This window comes from Acomys minous (assembly GCF_964271855.1).
Source record: "Acomys minous genome assembly, chromosome: 13".
Lineage (NCBI taxonomy): Eukaryota > Metazoa > Chordata > Mammalia > Rodentia > Muridae > Acomys > Acomys minous.
In genome coordinates this window covers 80,419,133-80,437,387 of record NC_140495.1, presented here as the reverse complement: position 1 = coordinate 80,437,387, position 18,255 = coordinate 80,419,133, and the positions used below count along the sequence as shown (strand labels likewise).

At 49.7% G+C, this 18,255-nt stretch overlaps 1 protein-coding gene across 1 annotated transcript; it reads right to left on the bottom strand.

Moving 5' to 3' along the window:
• Window positions 1–339: 339 nt before the first annotated feature.
• Window positions 340–16,985, bottom strand: TREML2 (triggering receptor expressed on myeloid cells like 2). The gene is made up of 6 exons (XM_084753507.1): window positions 16,172–16,985; window positions 13,796–14,116; window positions 8,833–9,208; window positions 7,852–7,958; window positions 7,494–7,587; window positions 340–600 (listed from the first exon to the last, which is right to left on the bottom strand). The coding sequence occupies exons 1-6, from the start codon at window positions 16,242–16,244 to the stop codon at window positions 468–470; spliced, it is 1,104 nt and encodes a 367-aa protein (XP_084609633.1). The 5' UTR covers window positions 16,245–16,985; the 3' UTR covers window positions 340–467.
• Window positions 16,986–18,255: the final 1,270 nt, after the last annotated feature.

The window sequence follows — 18,255 nt, the reverse complement described above, 5'->3', positions numbered from 1 at the left end:
GGTGAGTCCAGGTTCTGCCACATTGACAACTAAAATTAATCACCATACATGGCAACCGCTCTACTGTCTAGGTCATCCCCCCAAGTCCTGTGTCCACTATGTTTGAACATGTAGGAAGATCAACACCTACTGCCTCTCCCACTTGGAATGTGCCTGGGCTAACGCTTTCATAAAAACAACCTCTAGGCACCCATTGAACCTAAGGGCTGGCCATGCTCTGCAGCAGTGAAAGTGCTGGGGTAAGCTTGTGTCACATGCAAAGGGGAAGCTCACCTTTTAACACCAACAGAGAGATGTCTCTGAGAATCATTATCGATCTGAAGTCTTTAGCAACACCGCAGTAATAAGTGCCCGAGTCTTTCATCTTGAGAGCAGTCATGGTGACAGTGAAGAAATAGGACTCAGGATTGTCCCGGATGGTGTGTGGTCTCCTCGCGACACCTGTGCTGACACTGGACGATAAGATTTTACAAGTCCCTTCTGATATTTTCCGACACCAGATCTTCTCCCTGAAGCGTTGGCTGGGACCATATCGGCATTTCACGGAAACAGTCTCGCCCTCCGTTGTTTGAAGTAGCTCTGTGTCCTGTGCGCAGGAGCCTAGGAATACACCTTTCAGGTTAGAGAGCCCCCAGCCTCCACAGCAGGATGAGAAGACGGGTTCCTGCTCAGGGAGTGGCCCCTTGGTGTCCATGCTCAGGATTGCGTAGAGCCAGCCGCTGGCCACAGCACCCCATGTACTCTGCCTTCCCAACCACAGAGGCCCATTTGTGCACATCCCCACTCCCTTCTCCATCCTCAACCTGGTCCGTTCCCTCCATCCTTGTCCTCTGTCCTCACCTGGGGCCAGGAGCACCAGCAGGATGGGGGATAGCAGGCATGTGGCTTGCCAGGCCATCTGTCCTCTTCTAGAGCTGGGATGGGGAGCAAGAGCGATGGAGCTAGGGATGCTCTGAAGAGAAGAGACCAGCTCCGGGCAGGATTCAGGCAGCAGCCACAGCCAGTCCAGTGCTGCGTGAATTGCTGAGGGAGGCAGAGTCCTCCGAGGACAGGAGGGAAGCCGAGCGAGGCCTGTGTGGCCCTGTGGATCCGCCAGCTACAGGTTTTGAATCAAGGCCCCTGAACTGAACTACAGAGAGGCTCCCAGAGGCTCTGTAGCCTCCTGCCTCATAAGGCCAGGGGTGAGGAGAGCTGAGAAAGCCCAAGAGGAAACTATAGTGAAGTAAGACGACGCGCTCAATCTCCTGCTCAATCCCCAACTTCCTCTTTGGCTTAAAGGTTTTGTTCTCCACCCACGTAAGTCACCCACTGAAGGTAGGTGACAGAACTAGAGGCCCTTTGGAGACCTGGCTAGAACTCCAAGCCCAATTTGCCCTCAGGGGTCAGAACCTTGCTGCCTAGCCCACCTGGGCACTAGAAAGTTCCATGTGGACTAGAGAGGATGAGAAGAAAGCAGAAGGACAGGTATTCTCAGGAATGGATGAGCAATGAAGGGCGGGGTCCTGGTCAGGGTGGGAGACAGCAAAGCAGGGTATGAAGGAAGCGTTCAGAAGGAGGGAAGAGAAAAAAGTACCCCAGGCCCTGTGTTACCCCCACACCCTCAGCTGCTAAGCATTTCTTCAAAGGCTGTATTCATCAGGTACATTTCAAAATAACTGTCACCACACAGCAAGGCGGCTCAGTGGGTAAGGACACTTGCTACCAAGACTGAGAACCTGAGTTTGACCCCATGACCCAAGCACATGGTGGAAGGAGAAAACCAACTCCTGAAAGTTGTCCTCTCACTTCCACATGCGCGAAAACCTTAAAGTAAGTAAATATGACTGTCACTCCATGAGCTGTGAAAAATTAGTAGCTACAGGCTGCTCAGAGCTGACGGATAAGCAAAAAGAAAGCCAGCCATGATGGAGCATGACTATAGTCCTAGGACTTGGGAGGTGGAGGCAGGAAGATATGGAGGTCACGTTCATCCTTGGCTACATAGCAAGTTCAGCCAGGGCTACATGAGACCCTGTCCCCAAATAAACACTAAGAATAAAATTTTAAAACCTGTAAGAATGGGGGAAAGCCCTTTAAATGACAATGTAGTACCACAGGCAGGATGCGGGGGGGGGGGGGGGAAAGGGGGGGGCAGGGGGGGAGGGGAACAAGGGCTGATCCTGGTTGACACAGGACTTGTGAAAAGCTCTGTGAAAGAAAGGCTCAGAAGAGTAGGCAGTACTACAGGAAATGAGGAAGTGCAGGCCAGCTTGTGAGGAGGTGTGGTGATTCAGGGTGTTTAAGGGGGAAGTTGAGCCTTGGCAAGGTGACGTTCAGCAACTGAAAGGCAAGCTGAGGTGACTTGTCACCACTCCTTCATAGGTGAGCAAGTCCAAGGGTGCTGAGGGCAGACCCAGCAGCATACATCCCTGTAAGCAAAAGAAGGCATGCATTCTGCAGCCATTTTATAAATCTCTATGAGAGAGTGCACAACTGTGGCCACAGGGTTGCTTCATTTGTTCCTTCAGACCAAGACAATGAGCCTTGTGCAAGAGTGTTCAATCTCTACAGCCTTTAGCTCCGAGGGCTGTTGTCTCTCCAAGGTAGGCAGCGGCCCTGGCTTGTCTGGTAGCCCTGCTGGCTATGCCCCTCTCAGCCCTAGCCCTACTCTGGTTCTGGGGCCCCTGGAGCTCAAGAAAGAAAAGCAAGAAGGAGGAAGAGACTGGCCTGGGGTTTGAGAAAAGAGAAGCCATGCAGGCCACAGGAGCTGAGGATTGGGTGTCTATAGCAACTTGTCTGTCAGTTCTCTGTGTCCCTGCCATGGAGTTCTTCCATGCGGGCAGAGGGGCGGGGATGACAGTGAATAGTTCTCATGAATTTCTGGCTTACAGAAGCCCCTCCTCGGAACACACAAGTGGGGAATCTCTCTCACTCTTCTTTCACTGAAGACCTCCATGTACCCACCAACTGGGGCCAGTCCCTGACCACCTCTGTCCGTGTAGCTCCTTTCCGGGCAGCCTTCCCAAGGTCCAGCCTGTGTAGTCTGTGTACCCGCACCCCTAGGACCTCCTGCAGGCATCACCCATCTTCTGATAACAGCCCAAGCTCTGGGCTAAGTAGAGCAAACGCCTCCATGAAGCCTGACCATCCCGAGCTGCTTGCAGGATCTGCAAGGCTCTCCTCCCCAAAGGACTCAAGCTTGTTCTGCCTCCCGCGCCTTAGTAGGTGACCCTGTGTGAGGGTCTAATGTGTGTGCAACTGCCCACTGCCTTCTCTTCCCTCAGTCGCCTCAGACTGATCAGACTGAGGTCAAAGCTGGTTGCTTTCCCTTCCCTGCCTCTCTAGATGCTGAGCTGTGGCTCGTGCAGTTGACATGCACATGCCCTTGGCCTGGAAGGTGGTGTACAGGCACTGCAGCTTGCTCCATCCTCCTGTCCAGAAGAGAGCACAGCATCAGAGAGGGACAGTGACTCACTACAGCCACATTGACATGAAGGGCTGCATGGGGGATGTGAACTCAGGCCTTCCTTGATTTCAGTCCCACTGCCTTACTGTGCTCCTTAACGTCACAAGGAACTCTCACTGAAGAGGCCATGGTGATGGTTTGAATGCGTTGTCCCCTGTAGGCTCAGGCATCTGAACACCCGGTACCCAGTTGTTAGGGCTACCTAGGAGAGTTTTGGAGGTGTGGCCTTGCTGGAGGAGGTATGTCACAGGAAGGGGATTGCTTCTAGAGCCTAAGGCCTTATTCTAGTCTGAATTTGCTCTCTCTGCTTCCTGCTCATGGATTAAAATGTGAGCTTGCAGCATGCTTCTCCAGCCTTCTGCATGGTGCCTTGCTTCTCTGTCGGTGGAATCTTATCCCTTTAGAACAGTGAGCAAAAGGGAATCCTTCCTTTTGTTAGCTGCCTTGGCCATGGTGTGACCTGGGCCAGCAAGCTTCAGTGAAGGTTCCTGGGATCATGAACCAGAAATTAGAAAAATAAAGAAAATATGAAAGCTGGCATCTGGAGGGCTTACATAAGCTGATGGCTTACACCAAACACATTTATTAACAAGAACAGCAGTTTTTATATGGTTTGCAGAGGGGAAATGAGGCAGAGTCAGTGGAAAGCCATCATACAATGGGATGAAGTCAGCAGGAAGCTAATCAAGCAATGTTGGACAGCAGCAATACAGCTATCTCAAGTGTATCACCGATGAGCGGCCCTGGGACTCGTAACCACAGCCCCTTGTGCGTTCGGTGGAAAGTTGGTTCCCAGGGTCTGAAATCAGTTTCCCCAAGGCCCTGGCCCAAAGCTGTTACTGACTCTGTCAAGCACTTTCCTTGTGTTAGAGAAGGAACTACATTCCTTCCCCACAGGGAAGGGCTTGGATTAGGGCCTCAGGGAAAGGCTTGCATTGGTCAGCTCCTAACCATGTTTTATCATAGAAACTGAAAAGTAAGTAATCCAGCCACCATCAGTGTAGCCGGACTTTGCTACTTTGTGGATTCTCCTTCCTTCCACCCTTGCTTTCCCTTTCACCCAATCTGTCCTCCTGGTTTCACTCCCTCCCACTAGATAGATGAGAAAGAAGGATAGAGGGGAGAGAGAGAGAAAGATCACTGAATAAAGTTATGCATTGCTAGACTACTTCCTGCTGACTGGGTGTCAAGTTTCTTGGGGTAAGTTTGATCTTAGCCATCAGGATATCTCATTTCTTCTTCTTGTTGTTTCTTCTTTGCACACAGCTACTTAAAAAAACTGAGACCAACAACAACCAACAACCAACCAACAATGACTACCAACTTTCAACAACCAACAACAGATCTGCCTCTCAGAGCCCTAGCATTTATACATCCTCTGAAAAGTCCCCAGAATTCCAAACATTACACAATCACAGAAACTAGCTGCATCTGGCGCAACCGGGCCTCTGCTAGAGCATGAGGCAAATCATAACCAGCTGCCGTAGACAGTCTGAGCAGCCCCACATCCCCACACCTGGGATTAAAACAAAAGCACATTCTTTTTTTTTTTCAAAAGCACATTCTTAAAATATTTCTATCTTGTTTTGTTTTGTTTTTTAAAGAAACTGCTCACTATACATCACAGAGCCCCAATATCCATGTGGTGTTGATTGAAGGGGGAGGAGACAAGGTGAGATCAAGAGAGCTGACAGTCAGCTTTAACTGCCTACTTGACACAGCCTAGAGAATAGAGTAACAGTTGAGGGATTACCCTGATGGATTGCCCTGGGCACATGTCTCTGGGGGATTGTCTTGGCTGTTAGTTGATACAGGGTAGTCCAGTCCACTGTGGGAGACACCATACCCTGGGCAAGTGGTCCTGAGCTGTATAAGGAAGCTAGCTAAGCAGGGATGTGCAAGCAAGCAAGCAAGCCAGCAGGCAGCATTCTTCCACGGTCTCTGCCCCAGAGTCTGCTTGAATTCCTGCCCTGACTTCCTTCAAAGATGGACTGTGACCAAATAAACCCTTTCCTCCTTAGCGTGGTTTTGGTCAAAATGATTGGTTTTTGTTGTTGTTTTTAAAAGATTTTTTTAAATGGTTTGTGTGCATATATGCGTATCTTGAAATAGTTTATAATCACCGGGTGCATGAGGTGCTGGAGGCAGCCAGAGAGGAGCATCAGATACCTCGGAACTGGAGTTACTGGATGAGCTGCCCAATGTGGATACTGGAAAGTGAACCTAGGTTCTCACAGGAGCGATAAGCATGCTAAACATGCTGAGCATGGAGTCATCTTGGCATCCCTGGTCAGAGTGCTTCAGTCACAGCAGCAGAACAAACACTGAAACACCCCTCAGTACCAAATGAACAAAGAACAGGAAAGAATCCAGGAAAGGAATCATAAGACGCTTGCACGATCACATGGTGTTTATGTCATTTCGTTGCATTCCCCCAAACCGTCTTTAGAGGTAGGATCATTGTCCCCTTTCATAAGAGAGGGAAAACTGGGTCCCAAATAGGGTTAGTGGCTTGGTCAGGGTCACACAACGACAGTGTCAACACTGGTCCTTATGCCTGGCTGCTTCTCCATCTCCTGTCCATGAAACAGGGCTGTCCCAGCCAATGAAGGGACAATGGAGGTACAGTGCCAGGAATCTAAGTGGAACTTTAGAGGTGGTATGAGTTAATCCCCCCTAGTTACTCACTAGGGTGTGGTTCCACACAGATTGCATGCTAGCCAGAGATATGTGGGTATGTGTAGATCTGTCTATCTGTCCTTTTAGAATGTGTTTTGTCAGTTTTTCAGTCTGAGTCTTACCTCTAGCACTCTCTTCTGGAAGCAGTAAGGAGATGCCTCCTCCTTTCTGTCCTCCAAGTTTACACTTTTGGCCCCTCCTTTCTTCTCAAAGCCATCCTGAAGTGCCCATCAAGGTCTCAGCTGTGTCACTCTCCTGACTGTGATGTTTACTGTCCCATCAGGAGATCCCTAACTGAAGGCTGAAGAGTACTGATGTTACTTTCAGCCCCAGTGACCTTTCCAGGCTCCGTGGGCTAATGGGTATCCTTACTAGGCAGACAGTGGAGCCCACAGCCCACGGCCATCCCTATTCAACTCTGGCCCAATGATCTAGATACTAGAGGTAAAGTCTGAGCTGTGTATAAGGAAGGAGGCTGAGTCAGTAGGACATTGGATCTGCAGGTTCTTTTGTCTTCACTCCTGGCTAGAGAAACGGTTCTGTTGCTCAGCTAGGGGAGGTGGCTCAGAGCAGGATTTTTGCTGGCCAGAGGCAGATCTCTTCTCTCCTCCTCCTCCTCCTCCTCCTCCTCCTCCTCCTCCTCCTCCTCCTTCTCCTCCTCCTCTCTTTCTCTGTGTGTATGTGTCCATGTGCATGTGTCTGCCCATCTTTCTAGCCTAGAATCTTGTTTGTCACTCTCACCTTGCTCTGCTCCCTCTAATGTTTTGAGCAGGGCAGCTCCATGTGGTCTTCTCTCTCAGAAGTGGCCTTGCTTTGGTCCATGGCCAACGCCAGTGTCTGGAGGAGGGGGCCCTCTAGAGGGGCCTATGGACACCCATGCCTTAGTTTGTGCTCTCAGTCTCCTCCATGGGCTCATCAATGTAGCATGGAAGCAGGAACTGGAGTGAGGAAGTCCAGGTCCAGCACCCTCCACCTTGGGAGAGGTTGGCCCTGTAACTAAAGGCTCTCCCTGGCCTGATGGGGCTGCCAGGCAGGAGTCAAGTGGAAATGTGTGATCTGTAGGCTTCCAGAACAGAAGGGACCAACAGCCACATTCAGGGAACATCAGAAGACACGTGGCCTTGGCCAGCTCTGTGGTTCCCAGGTCTTAGTCACTGTTCCTTCTCATCCAGAACAGGGCTCTAGAAACAATGGTCACTTCTGGGGCCCCTGGCTCTGGTCTCCAAACATATAGAGGAGTTATGAGGGAACAGAGAGAAGCTAAGGACACAGAAAGGCAGCTCTACTGTCCTCCTGCCCCAGGGCCATTGCCTGGCCTTTGGACCTCTTCTGGCCTTTTGGGCCCACTGGAAACAGCTTCTCAACTCACTCAGTTATCTTAGACCAAGCAGGCTTCCACAGGGTCTCTGGTCCTTCAGGAAGGTGCATCCAGGGCTTAGCAGAGTTGCTGTCCAAGCTATATCCTACAACAAACAAATAGGGGGAAGTGAAGAAGAGCCATGCCCGGCTCTCAGTGCCCCAATACCCCTGGATGGTCTTTGACCCTCTCTGGACTCTCCATTTTTCCTTCATCCCCTTAAGGGATATGTGGGGCCATCTATGCTTGGCCACTCTCCTGCTCACTGGATGTCACTGGCCATCTTGACTGGACATAGGCAGAGACTCAGTTCCACACTCTTTAGATACCCATATTTTGGCCCTGGAAGGCCAGGGGTGGCTCTACTTACTTCCCATGTGCCTCTTCTTCCAAAACCCATAGACCACAAACAACACCATGGGCGCTGGAAGGAATGTTAACACCACCACAGTCGCAGTGAGGTAAGTCTCCTGGGACCTGAGGAGGCAGGACACAAGCGAAGAGTTAGCACCCGGTTCTCCACCTTGGCCACAGCTTCCTTCGGCAGAATGAAGCACAGATCAGGCAGGCAGCCTCACAGCACTCCCCTCCAGGCAGATAGCCCCCCCCCCCCGCTTTCTCTGAGGACCAGATGGGGGAGGAGAAAAGGAGACCTCAGAGTCCCAGGAAGTATGTCAACAGGAAGAAAGAGAATCTCCACTTGATACCTCTCTTCCAGTATGTCCCCAAATCCATTCATCAATGAAGATGAGGACACTATGAAATGCCCATTTGGGACTGAAGAGATCAAGATCTTTGTCTCCACAGTGACTGAGGACTCTTCTTGCCCCCTTTGTCTTCTGTAGCAGAAGCAACGCCCCCTCCCTTATGTGTCACTAGGGCCTGCACTGTCCCTTGTCACTGGAGCACTTTATGCTACCCCCTAACTATGGATAACAGGAGTTGACATATCATTGTCCTAGCTCCCTTGGCCTTGAGTGGGCATCTAACAAGAGTTGCCCGGTGGGACGATGTTCTTGTGTGCACAGAAGAGGCTGCCTCAAGGATAGTTTACCAGCCTACTTCCATGTTCTGTTCCACTTCCACCCTCTTGTCAATTCTCTGGGTAAAATGCTGGTCCTTGTCTCAGGGTCTGGGGGAATAAAGTATCCACACTTGCCCCCTTAGCCACTCCCCCCTTCTCCTCTCTTGTGGCTTTCCATTTGACCCTCCCATTTCCTGTAATTCCATTCAGCGTCAGGCCACACTGAGTTCCTGGAAAGCAATAAGGAGGGTTGGACACAAGCGTGGCCTCTTCTGATCTGCTGGCTCTGAGAGTGCTGGGGTCATAGCTGATAAAATATCACATAACCTGTTGGGGGTTAACTGGTGGCACATCCCTGTGGTGGACAGGCTGCTGATCAGGTGTCTGTACCTGGTGGAGGTGGTCACTGGATCCACAGAAAAGGGTCTTGTGCTGCTAGGAGACACAGTCACTGGCTGGGACTCTGTGCTCCTCCTGGGCTCTTTGATGGTACCACTGGTGTTGGTGAAATGGTAGCCTGCCACAGGGGTTGTTGTGGTGGTCCCTGAGGCCAAGGTGAGAAGTCCAGAGGTGATCACAGTCGTCACATCAGAGGTGAAAGGGACATGCGATCTGGAAATAGGTACTTGATCCGTTGTGACAAACCCACTCTTGAGGGTGTTGGTTAGATGTGTGAAAGGAATATTTCTCTCAGTTGTGAGAGCTGAGGGACCAGAGAAGAAAAACAAAACTACGTTAGATTAAGCCAGAGGCTTGTGTGTGAGGGACAGGATTTGTAGCCCCCTCAGCTGTAGGGATGCTGGCGAGAGCCTGACCCTCTGTGACTTTGGGCTTGGCTTCTGAGTGTCACGTGTGCATTCTTTCAAGAGTGACATGAGGGCTGGAGAGATGGCTCAGAGGTTAAGAGCACTGACTGCTCTTCCAAAGGTCATGAGTTCAATTCCCAGCAATCACATGTTGGCTCACAACCATCTATAACGAGATTTGTATACATAATAAATAAGTAAATCTAAAAAAAAAAAAAGGAGTGACATGAAGGAGGGGACATGTAAGGGAGGGAGACTCTGAGACAGTCTCTTTAGCTTCCCCTATCAGGCCTGCTCCCAAAGCATGGCTTCATCTTCCTAGCTCCCTGTCCTTTTCTGGGCTCTTCTCCATCACGGACATCAAAGAGATTCCCTTTTCAGATTACATTTATTAAATGTGTATTTGTGTGTGTGCACATGTGCCACAGTACATGTGTGGAGGGTAGAGGACAATTTTCAGGAGTCAGTTCTGTCATTCTACGTCATGTGGCTTGGGGTTTGAACCTGGATCATCAGCCTCAATGTCAAGTGCTTTGACCCACTGAGCCATCTCAGTGCCCTTTTCTGTGTTTAAGAGATATTTCTATAATATGATTATATGTAAAGGAAAGTGCACCCATAATTGTCAGATAAGAACTAAAACTGGGGACAGAGAAGGACCCAGGGTCCCAAATTCCAGAGGAAACTGCAAAGAGTTGGAGGTCAAACACCTTCCTCGGGATGCACTAAGACACACAGAGGAAGATGCTGCCCCTTCAGATGCTTGGTCCAACCCTTTACCACCAGAAGCAGCTTGGCATCTGGACAGCATGCACGTGGGGACTGCAATCAGTTCTGAATCTCATCAGGAGCAGAACAAACTACCCCCTCTAGTGGGCAGAAAAGACACATTCCTGAGGCCAGCCAGCGGTCACTGTGCAGGGATGCCTGCCCCATTGTTCTGAGCGAGTGTTGCCTGAACATCAATGTAGGTGAGGGAAGAGATGGAGGAAGAGGTCAGAGGTCAACACATGCCTAAGACTCCTATCATAAGGACACCCAAAGAACCCTCCAAAGCAAGTGCTTAGACGTCCGCATCAGAGACTTTCAAAGCATTGGAAAGAAAGAATTCGGCCAGCAGAGGGCACTCCCACACCTGCTGGCTAAGCCACACCAGGAATGACCTTCCCTCATTCCTACTCAACACATCAGTGTGGGGGAGGGAGAGCCAAGACAGCGATCAAGAGGAAACAAGCTTCACCTCCAAAAGAGAATAAGCTGGGCCAGAGAGCCGCTGCCTCCCCAGCTCAGTTGTCTTGGGCTACAAAGCCTGGTTGTTGTGGGTGAAGCACACACGGCTACGAGAACTGTAATTGGCTGAGGCTTAACTGTTTCCATTTTTATCTATTTATTTGCGGGTGGGCACACACATCCTTGGCATGAATATGGAGATCAAAGGATCACGTTCAGGAGTCAGTTCCCTCCTTCTAATGTATGGATCCCAGGGATCAAACACAGGTCATCGGGCTTGGCATCAAGGGTCTTTCCCCACTGAGCTGTCTCACCAGGCTGATCCTTACAAAGCAGAACATGACGATCTGGAGAGGAAGCCCAGTCAGTAGAATGCTTGGCCATGCAAACATGAGACCCTAGAGCCCAGGCATGGTGACACATGCGACAGATAGATACCGGGGATCTCTAGCCAGATAGCCCCAACCTACATGACAAGTTCCAGGCTAGTGACAGACCCTGTCTCAAAGACAATTTAAAAAGATGAAAGAGTGGGTGGCACCTGGGTATGATACCTGAGTTGGCTCACATGTGCACGAATATGGTTGGACTGACATACGTACACACACACACACACACAATAGTAAGCGAAATGATGATTAAAAAAATAATAAGTCCATTTCATGATAGCAATTCCATCCCCCCCCAAATGAAGTCAGAGTCACCTGCTTCTATGGTTGATGTCGAACTGGAGAGAAAAGAAATGAGATTCAATCCCGCAACCAAAGAAGAAAGCTCTTCCTGGTTCAGAAAGCTCTTCCTGGTTCAGCCCAGGGAGGACGGAGACGCACTCAGGAGAGGGGAGCGGGAGAGGGCAGGTAGTGAACTTCATAGCAAGTGGAGGCTTTCCCAGGACACTCTGTGGCTCCCTGCCCTTCTCTGTCTTACACATCTTCATTCGGACTCTTCTCTCTTATTTCTGTGTACAAGAGAGATTTTTCTATTCCCTTGATTTGTGATGAACGGTTTTACCAAAATATGCTGAAAGAGACCCCTTATCCTTCAGCGCTCATGCCCAGCCCTAAGTAGAGATCGTTAAATGCCCTTGCTTATCTTCATGGAGACATTTTCAAGTGCACCCCAGTTCTGCTCTGTCACTAACACGCCACCTGCCTGGGTCATCTCTCCCCCTAGATCCTAGGAAGTGCCTTCCCATGACAAAACAGGGCTCTTGATTTCCCTCCTACTCTCTCTTTAGGGTTTCCCCGCTCCATAAACGCCAGCGTCTCCCAGCTACCGACGAGCCCGTATTCTCTTCCAGTGTCCCACTTGAGCAAGTCCTGCCCTCACTCCAAAGTATACACAAAGTCTGAAAAAGCACAGAGTTGAGTCTATCTACCCACCACCACCCACAATGCCCAAGTCCAAGGATCAAAGGCACTACTATGTCCAGTCAGGCATCCGCCTTGGTCTCGTTGCCTCTTCTCACACGCCTGTCTTTCATAAGCCATGGTTTCTGCCTTTCAAAGAAGAGGCTTAAGACAGGGCTCAGTCAGTAAAGTGCTTGCCTTGAAAACACGAAGGCCTAAGCACATTCGTATGTGCTTTTAATCTGGGCATCGGGGAGCCAGCCTAGCCTACTTGGCATGTTCCAGGCCAGTGACAGACTCTGTCTCAAAAAACAATGTGCACAGCTCCTAAGGAATCATACCTGGGTTTGACCTCTGACCTCCACATACACACAGTGCATACACACACACACACACACACACACACACACACACACACACACACACACATCTGCATATAGAGACAGAGGAGACAAAGACACTCAAGAGACAGACAGACAGACAGACAGACAGATGGGGGCAGAGGGCAGGCAAAAAAGGCATACTACGTTTTTCTTCCTGTTAGAATTAGACCCAGCTCCATATCATGGAATTTAGAACAACTCGATTCCCTAAGCTCAAAGCTTAAATAAAACTAACACATTAATCTGGTGTAATGGTGCATACCTTTAGCCCCAGCACTTGGGAGGCAGAGGCAGGTGATTCTTTGTGAGTTCAAGGTCAGCCTGGTCTAAGTAGTTATTAAGTTCCAGGCCAGCCAGGGCTATATAATGAGACCCTGCCTCAAAACAAAAAAAAAAAAACCAAACAAATGCCATCAATTACAATAAAACTTAAGATTCTTTTCTTGTTCCATAATCACCTCCCCCACACCCTGTAGACATAAGGCTATTGTGTAATTCAAATGTACACACCTCATATCTGATTGCAAGCCTTGTTCTGAGAATCTCCTGTCTCAATGTTATGTAAACACTGTTCCCCAATTGTCTCCTGATATGCCAATAAAGCAGCTTATAGTCAGTTACTGAGCAGGGGAGAGAATAGGGCTGGACTTCCTGCCAGCCAAGGGAGGAGGAATAGAGAAAGTAGGGGATTCAGCCGCCAGGAGAGAGATCCAGGAGACATCAGCAGAGAGGAACTGGAACAGAGAAAGCTACAAAGGACAAGTATCTCTGAGATGTATGCTGGGAGGAAGCCAGATTAGGTTAGAGGGTTAAGAATAAAGAACTAATTGTTCAGTTATTGTGCTGTGAAGCTTATTATAAAACAAATATAAAAGTATCTCAATTATTTGTGTGATAGCCGGGTTAAGAAAGAAACTAAGAGAAACAAAGACAGTTTTATAAAAATAACTATAACAACACCCAGAGCGGACCTGTCATACCAATCCCCCTTTTATAGGCCTTGGGGCATCACACCTCAGGGCCTTTGCTCATAGGCTCTCCCTACAGGTACCCTTCCACACATAGATGAGAGAACTGCCCTCATTCATAACCCCAATGATGGTCCTCTGATGCTCGATGCGTCTGTAGCATTCCTGACTCTGAGTAACTCTCTAGTTCATCATAGACTTCTAAGAACACTTATTGTGCTGTGCAATGATTTGTCTAGATGGTGTCTTCCTGTCTAGCTTCTCCCACAGGGCAGGGCTGTGGCTGGTTTTGCTCATCATTATATTCTCAAAGCCTATAACAGGACGTGGCACATCCCATGAGCTCGGTAAGTATATGACATTCAGACAACTGACTTAAACAAAGTATAGTCCCAAGTTCAAGTCTCACTCTACAGAAGAGCAAGGACAGAGCCACACAGAGCTCGCTAAAATTCATTTTCTTTGTCTGTAAAATGGTGAGAGGAAAATGCACATAACTGAAGAACCATGATCATACTATCTCGCCCATCCCGGCTCGGGGCAGGTCTGCTCACCTGGATATACTTCCAGCTGGAAACCCACTAAGGGGTAGAGAATCCCAGACATGCTACGCATACACCAATATCGTCCGGAGTCCTGGACTCTGAGGGTCTCCATGGTGACGTGGACCACCTTGGCCTTGACATCATCCTGCATCAAGTAGCTGGGCCCCTTCACCCAGCTCCGGATGAAGCTGACCTCGCACTTCTTCTTCTTAATCTTGCACCAAGCCTTGCCCTCCACGTGGTTCCGGCGGTTCTTGTAGGAGCATTGCACAGACAGAGACTCCCCTTCGCGCAGCTGCACTCTCTTGTACAGGTGCTCATTGGCAGGAGCTGCGAGGAAGAAGAAGACATCTTGAAACCAGAAACTAGGACAAAAGGAGAGATGACTGCTGCCCTGACTTTCTTGGAGAGTCTGATGGGGAGAAGACAAGACTCCCTAGCAGCTGATGGAGGAGACCCCAGCCCAAGCCCAACCCTAGCATGAGAGTTTCACCAGGTAAAGTCGCTTTTGTTCTCGATGTTTCCTAGTCTTCAGGGATGCCCAGTATTTCCCAATGGCAGACCCAAGCCTTGCCCTCAGTGAGGCAAATACACAGACACAGACAGGCCACCAAGCTCTGGAACCTGAGAGCACAAACTACCAAGGTGAAGAAAAGGCCCTAGTATCTGGAAAAATGATAAATAATTATTTCTTCAAATAATAAATTTTCTTCCTCCTCCTCTTTCTCTCTTCCCTCTTCCCTCTCTTCTTTTTTGTTTTGCATGGAGTGTGGGGGAGGGTAATCACACCCAGTGCCTCAAGCACATGAGGGAAGCGCTCTACCCCTGAGCCACACCCCTGTCCCCTATTGATTAGCCCCGAAATAGCCCTCTCCATGGTCCTTAATTTTTAAATATTCTAGTTTGACACGTAGAGTAAGCATGGCGCACGCACTTAAGCCCCACCCCCACCCCCACTGACGAGCCAGCCAATGGATTCTACAGCAGTCAATGTTTTTGACATTGGGAATTGACTTTGGTATCTACGGAAGTACTGGGCAAGCCATGGCTCTGCCAGGATGCATGGGGCCTGCAGACCACAGGCTGGATATGCTTGGCAGAGTATCTGGTCTCTATACCTAGGAGTGAGACGTGGCACAACAATATGAGGGAGACTGAGGTTGGAAGATCCAGAGTTTAAGACTAACCTGGGATACTTAGTGACTTCAGGCTATCCCTGGACAGAACCCCATCTCAAAAGAAAAAAGGAAGGCCGGGGAGATGGCTTCTTGACTAAGGCTGCTTAGATTGAGCTCCTGAGTTCAAATCCCAGGACTCATGTAAAAAGCCAAACACTATCACTCGTGTACCTGTAACCCCAGTGATGGGCTGGGGGGAGGGGAGGGGAGACCAAGTCCTGGTCTGCACACAGACACATGTGTGTGTATCACACATACATACACACACATACATGAAACACACATGCACATGCAAAGGAGGGAGAGAGAGAATTAATATGAATGAATTATGAATGTGCTTTGAGCACTCCAATCTGTTGGAGAAATATTAGAATTAGAGGTTGGCAGGACAGTTCAGGAGGCAGAGAGAGGGAGACGGTACAGTCAAGACTCAGAAGCCCGGGCATCTGCCCCTGTTTCCAACACACTTGTCACGGTAGCTGAAAGCTCTTCTTCCATTACCAAGTAAACAGACTAGAACAGGCCTCTCGAATTCACCTCAGCTCAGGCAGGTTTTGAGAACCTTCTCCCTGCACATTAGCAGAGATGAGGCCACCTGGGAGAAGCTCCTTGGGGTCCTGGGTTCATTTGTGCCCTCACTTTCTGTCAACCGGTGAGGGGTGGGTTTGCTAGCCCTCACCCTACCCGGAATGGAACAGGAAGTGGTCAGTGCTTGCCTTGGCAGCCAGGAAGGCCAGGAATGGGTGAACCCCCTTCAGATTAGCCTTGAGTAGGAAAAGCTTTTGGGGGATTGGTTCCCTTTAGATCAGAGCAGAGGGACCGGATGTGGCATCAGCATTCCAAGAAAAAACAAAATGGAATTTAAAGTGTGAACGCATGATACAAGGACTCACACTGGCAGCAGCCAGCCAAAGACCAAACAGAAGTCATTTCTGTGAGGAAATGAAGGCTTGTTCTCCACACCAAGGAAACCCAGCAGATAAAGACCAGTACAGAGGACACACAAATTCTGTGTGAGGCCAGACTAAGCTCTGCCTGTGGCCAGATACTAGCATGAGACATCGTCACTGGTCTCTAGTAAAGAACTGCCAGCCAGCCTACCCTCCTTCCCCAACCCACAAAACATTAACATAGTGGAGCAAGAAAAGGCAGTGGGGGGCAGATGGGAGGAAGTGGTCTTTTTCTTCTATCAGCCCCCACCTCTCACCTGAGACACAGCCCTGTAGCCACAGGAGCAGCAGCAGCAACAACAGACACAGGAGAGGCGGCCATGGCTCCATCCAGAGGCACTGTCACAGTCACCCGGGGGACTGTAAGGTTAGGCCCCACACTGACCCCAGGCATGCCACTTGGGATGTCAGGTTCTAAAAAGCACAGTTGTCTATTTGGGGAAGTCAGGCAGTGTGGCACAGAGTGGCCCCAGCAGAGCCTATCGCAAATGTGGGGAGAGCAAGGGAGGGCGGGCACTGTCTGTTTCCGCCCTCTTCTTCAGAGCTTCAGGCAGGTGTGGCTGTTCCACCCGTCTTGGGGGCCCCTGGGCCAGGAAAAGCTCCAGACCTTCACAACCTCCTGTGGTGATTCTCTACAGAAAACCTGATCCATCTGGGGGTGTCTCCTCATCCAAAGCGGCTGGTCCACCCAGGGAACTGGAGGAGAGGCTTCTGGAACTTTCTGTAGAGACTTGATGGGATCTTCTGGATTCAGAGATTCAAGAGCAGGTGCTCTTTGGCAGACCTTGACACTCCTTCTCAAGGAAGGTCTTATCTGGTAAAATGCATTCCTTCAGTCACCCTGACCCTCCGAGTCCTGGCTGCCTTCACCCCTGCTCACTGGTGCAAAAGAAAAAACCCTCACAGACTCACGTGCCGTTCTATTTTTGGCATGAGGTGGGGAGAGATGTAAATTGTAAAACTCACGCTCACACACACAGGGCCTCTCCCTGTCCCTACCCACACATCTCACAGGCTCTGGCTTCTCTTTTGCTGCCCCTCCTGCTGTCCCTAACTCACCCACCCTCTCTCTCTAACCTGCCATTCCTCCAAGGCTCCCAGTCTTCTTGAAGTCTGCAAGCCTCCCCTCCCCCCTCCCCTCCCCCCTCCCCCCCCCCCCCCCCCCCCCCGCCTGCCCTCAGAGCCCCTCCTTCCCCTCGTTCAGCTGGCCTGGGCTTCACCAGAGCACACAGCCCTGTTCCTTCAACTTCCTTCCCTTAGCCCTATCTCTCTTCCACAGCCACCCAGCTCTAGTTGAAATGACCCAGCATTTGGCCCAAGACTCCGCCCTTCCCTCAGTCCCCAAAGAATCAAAATACTCTGCTGATATCCAACAGCTGGGCAAACTGCTCTTGCAGGGCTCGGGGGGACCCCTGAGATGATATATGATTCCTCCACTCCTTTAGGCTGCTGAACAAAAAATGTGCTCTCCAATTTGTGCAGCCGCAGTCTTAACGTAAACTTGAACTCCCAAATCCCAGACCAAAGGAGTTTTAGCTTTGCATACTTCAAACTTCTCACATTTTGACTCGTTCATTCATTAGCTCTTATGACCTCCTTGCTATGCATAGCCCGGGGCCCTATGCTTGTCGCTGAAAGCATTTTGATGTGGCATTCAAAGGGGACACTGAGACATGTTATCTTTGAGGGGTGAGACATTTCTTTAATGCTGTGAACTTCTGTTCCTGGGGAGATCTGCACCTGATCCTGAACCTTCTACAGAGCTGACTGACTGACTAGAACATCAGCAGACACTTTCTAACTGCTAATCTGACTCTGTAAGGTACCCTTAAACTGCGCTCCCAAACCAATGATGTAGCCTGGAAGGTGGCTCCCAAACTGATGACATCATCGCCTGGAAGGTGGCTCCCAAACTATTGACATCGCCTGGAAGGTGGCTCCCAAATTGATGACATCATCACCTGGAAGGTGGCTCCCAGAAGCTTGCTGATGAGCCCGAGGCCCTGTGTTCCATCCTCAGAGACATGGTGGAAGGAAAGAACCGAGTCCAGCAAGGCGTCCTCACAAAATCAAAAAATCACATACACACACTCTGATGAGGGCGCCCTGAGGGAAGGTTAGCTTTGCAAAATTCAGTTCAATGAACAAAGAGACAAAATGGCTATTTAGTAAAACCATAGAGATACAACTTTCTGGTTAAATAAATTATATTTTTATTATGATGCTGTCATTATTTTTTATTCTCATTGTTTTGAGACAAGATTTCATTTACTCTAGGCTTAAACTCTTTATGTTGACAAGGATGATGATATGCTTTGAACAATAAAGATTTTCACCAGGT

Excerpts from the sequence above, each read along its gene's own strand:
- TREML2 (XM_084753507.1), bottom strand. The coding sequence starts at position 16,244 with ATGGAGCCATGGCCGCCTCTCCTGTGTCTGTTGTTGCTGCTGCTGCTC. Across the intron at positions 9,209-13,795 it reads CCAGCTGGAAGTATATCCAG|CTCTCACAACTGAGAGAAAT; the intron begins GTGAGCAGACCT and ends CTGGTCCCTCAG. Across the intron at positions 7,959-8,832 it reads CACCAGTTAACCCCCAACAG|GTCCCAGGAGACTTACCTCA; the intron begins GTTATGTGATAT and ends CTGCCTCCTCAG.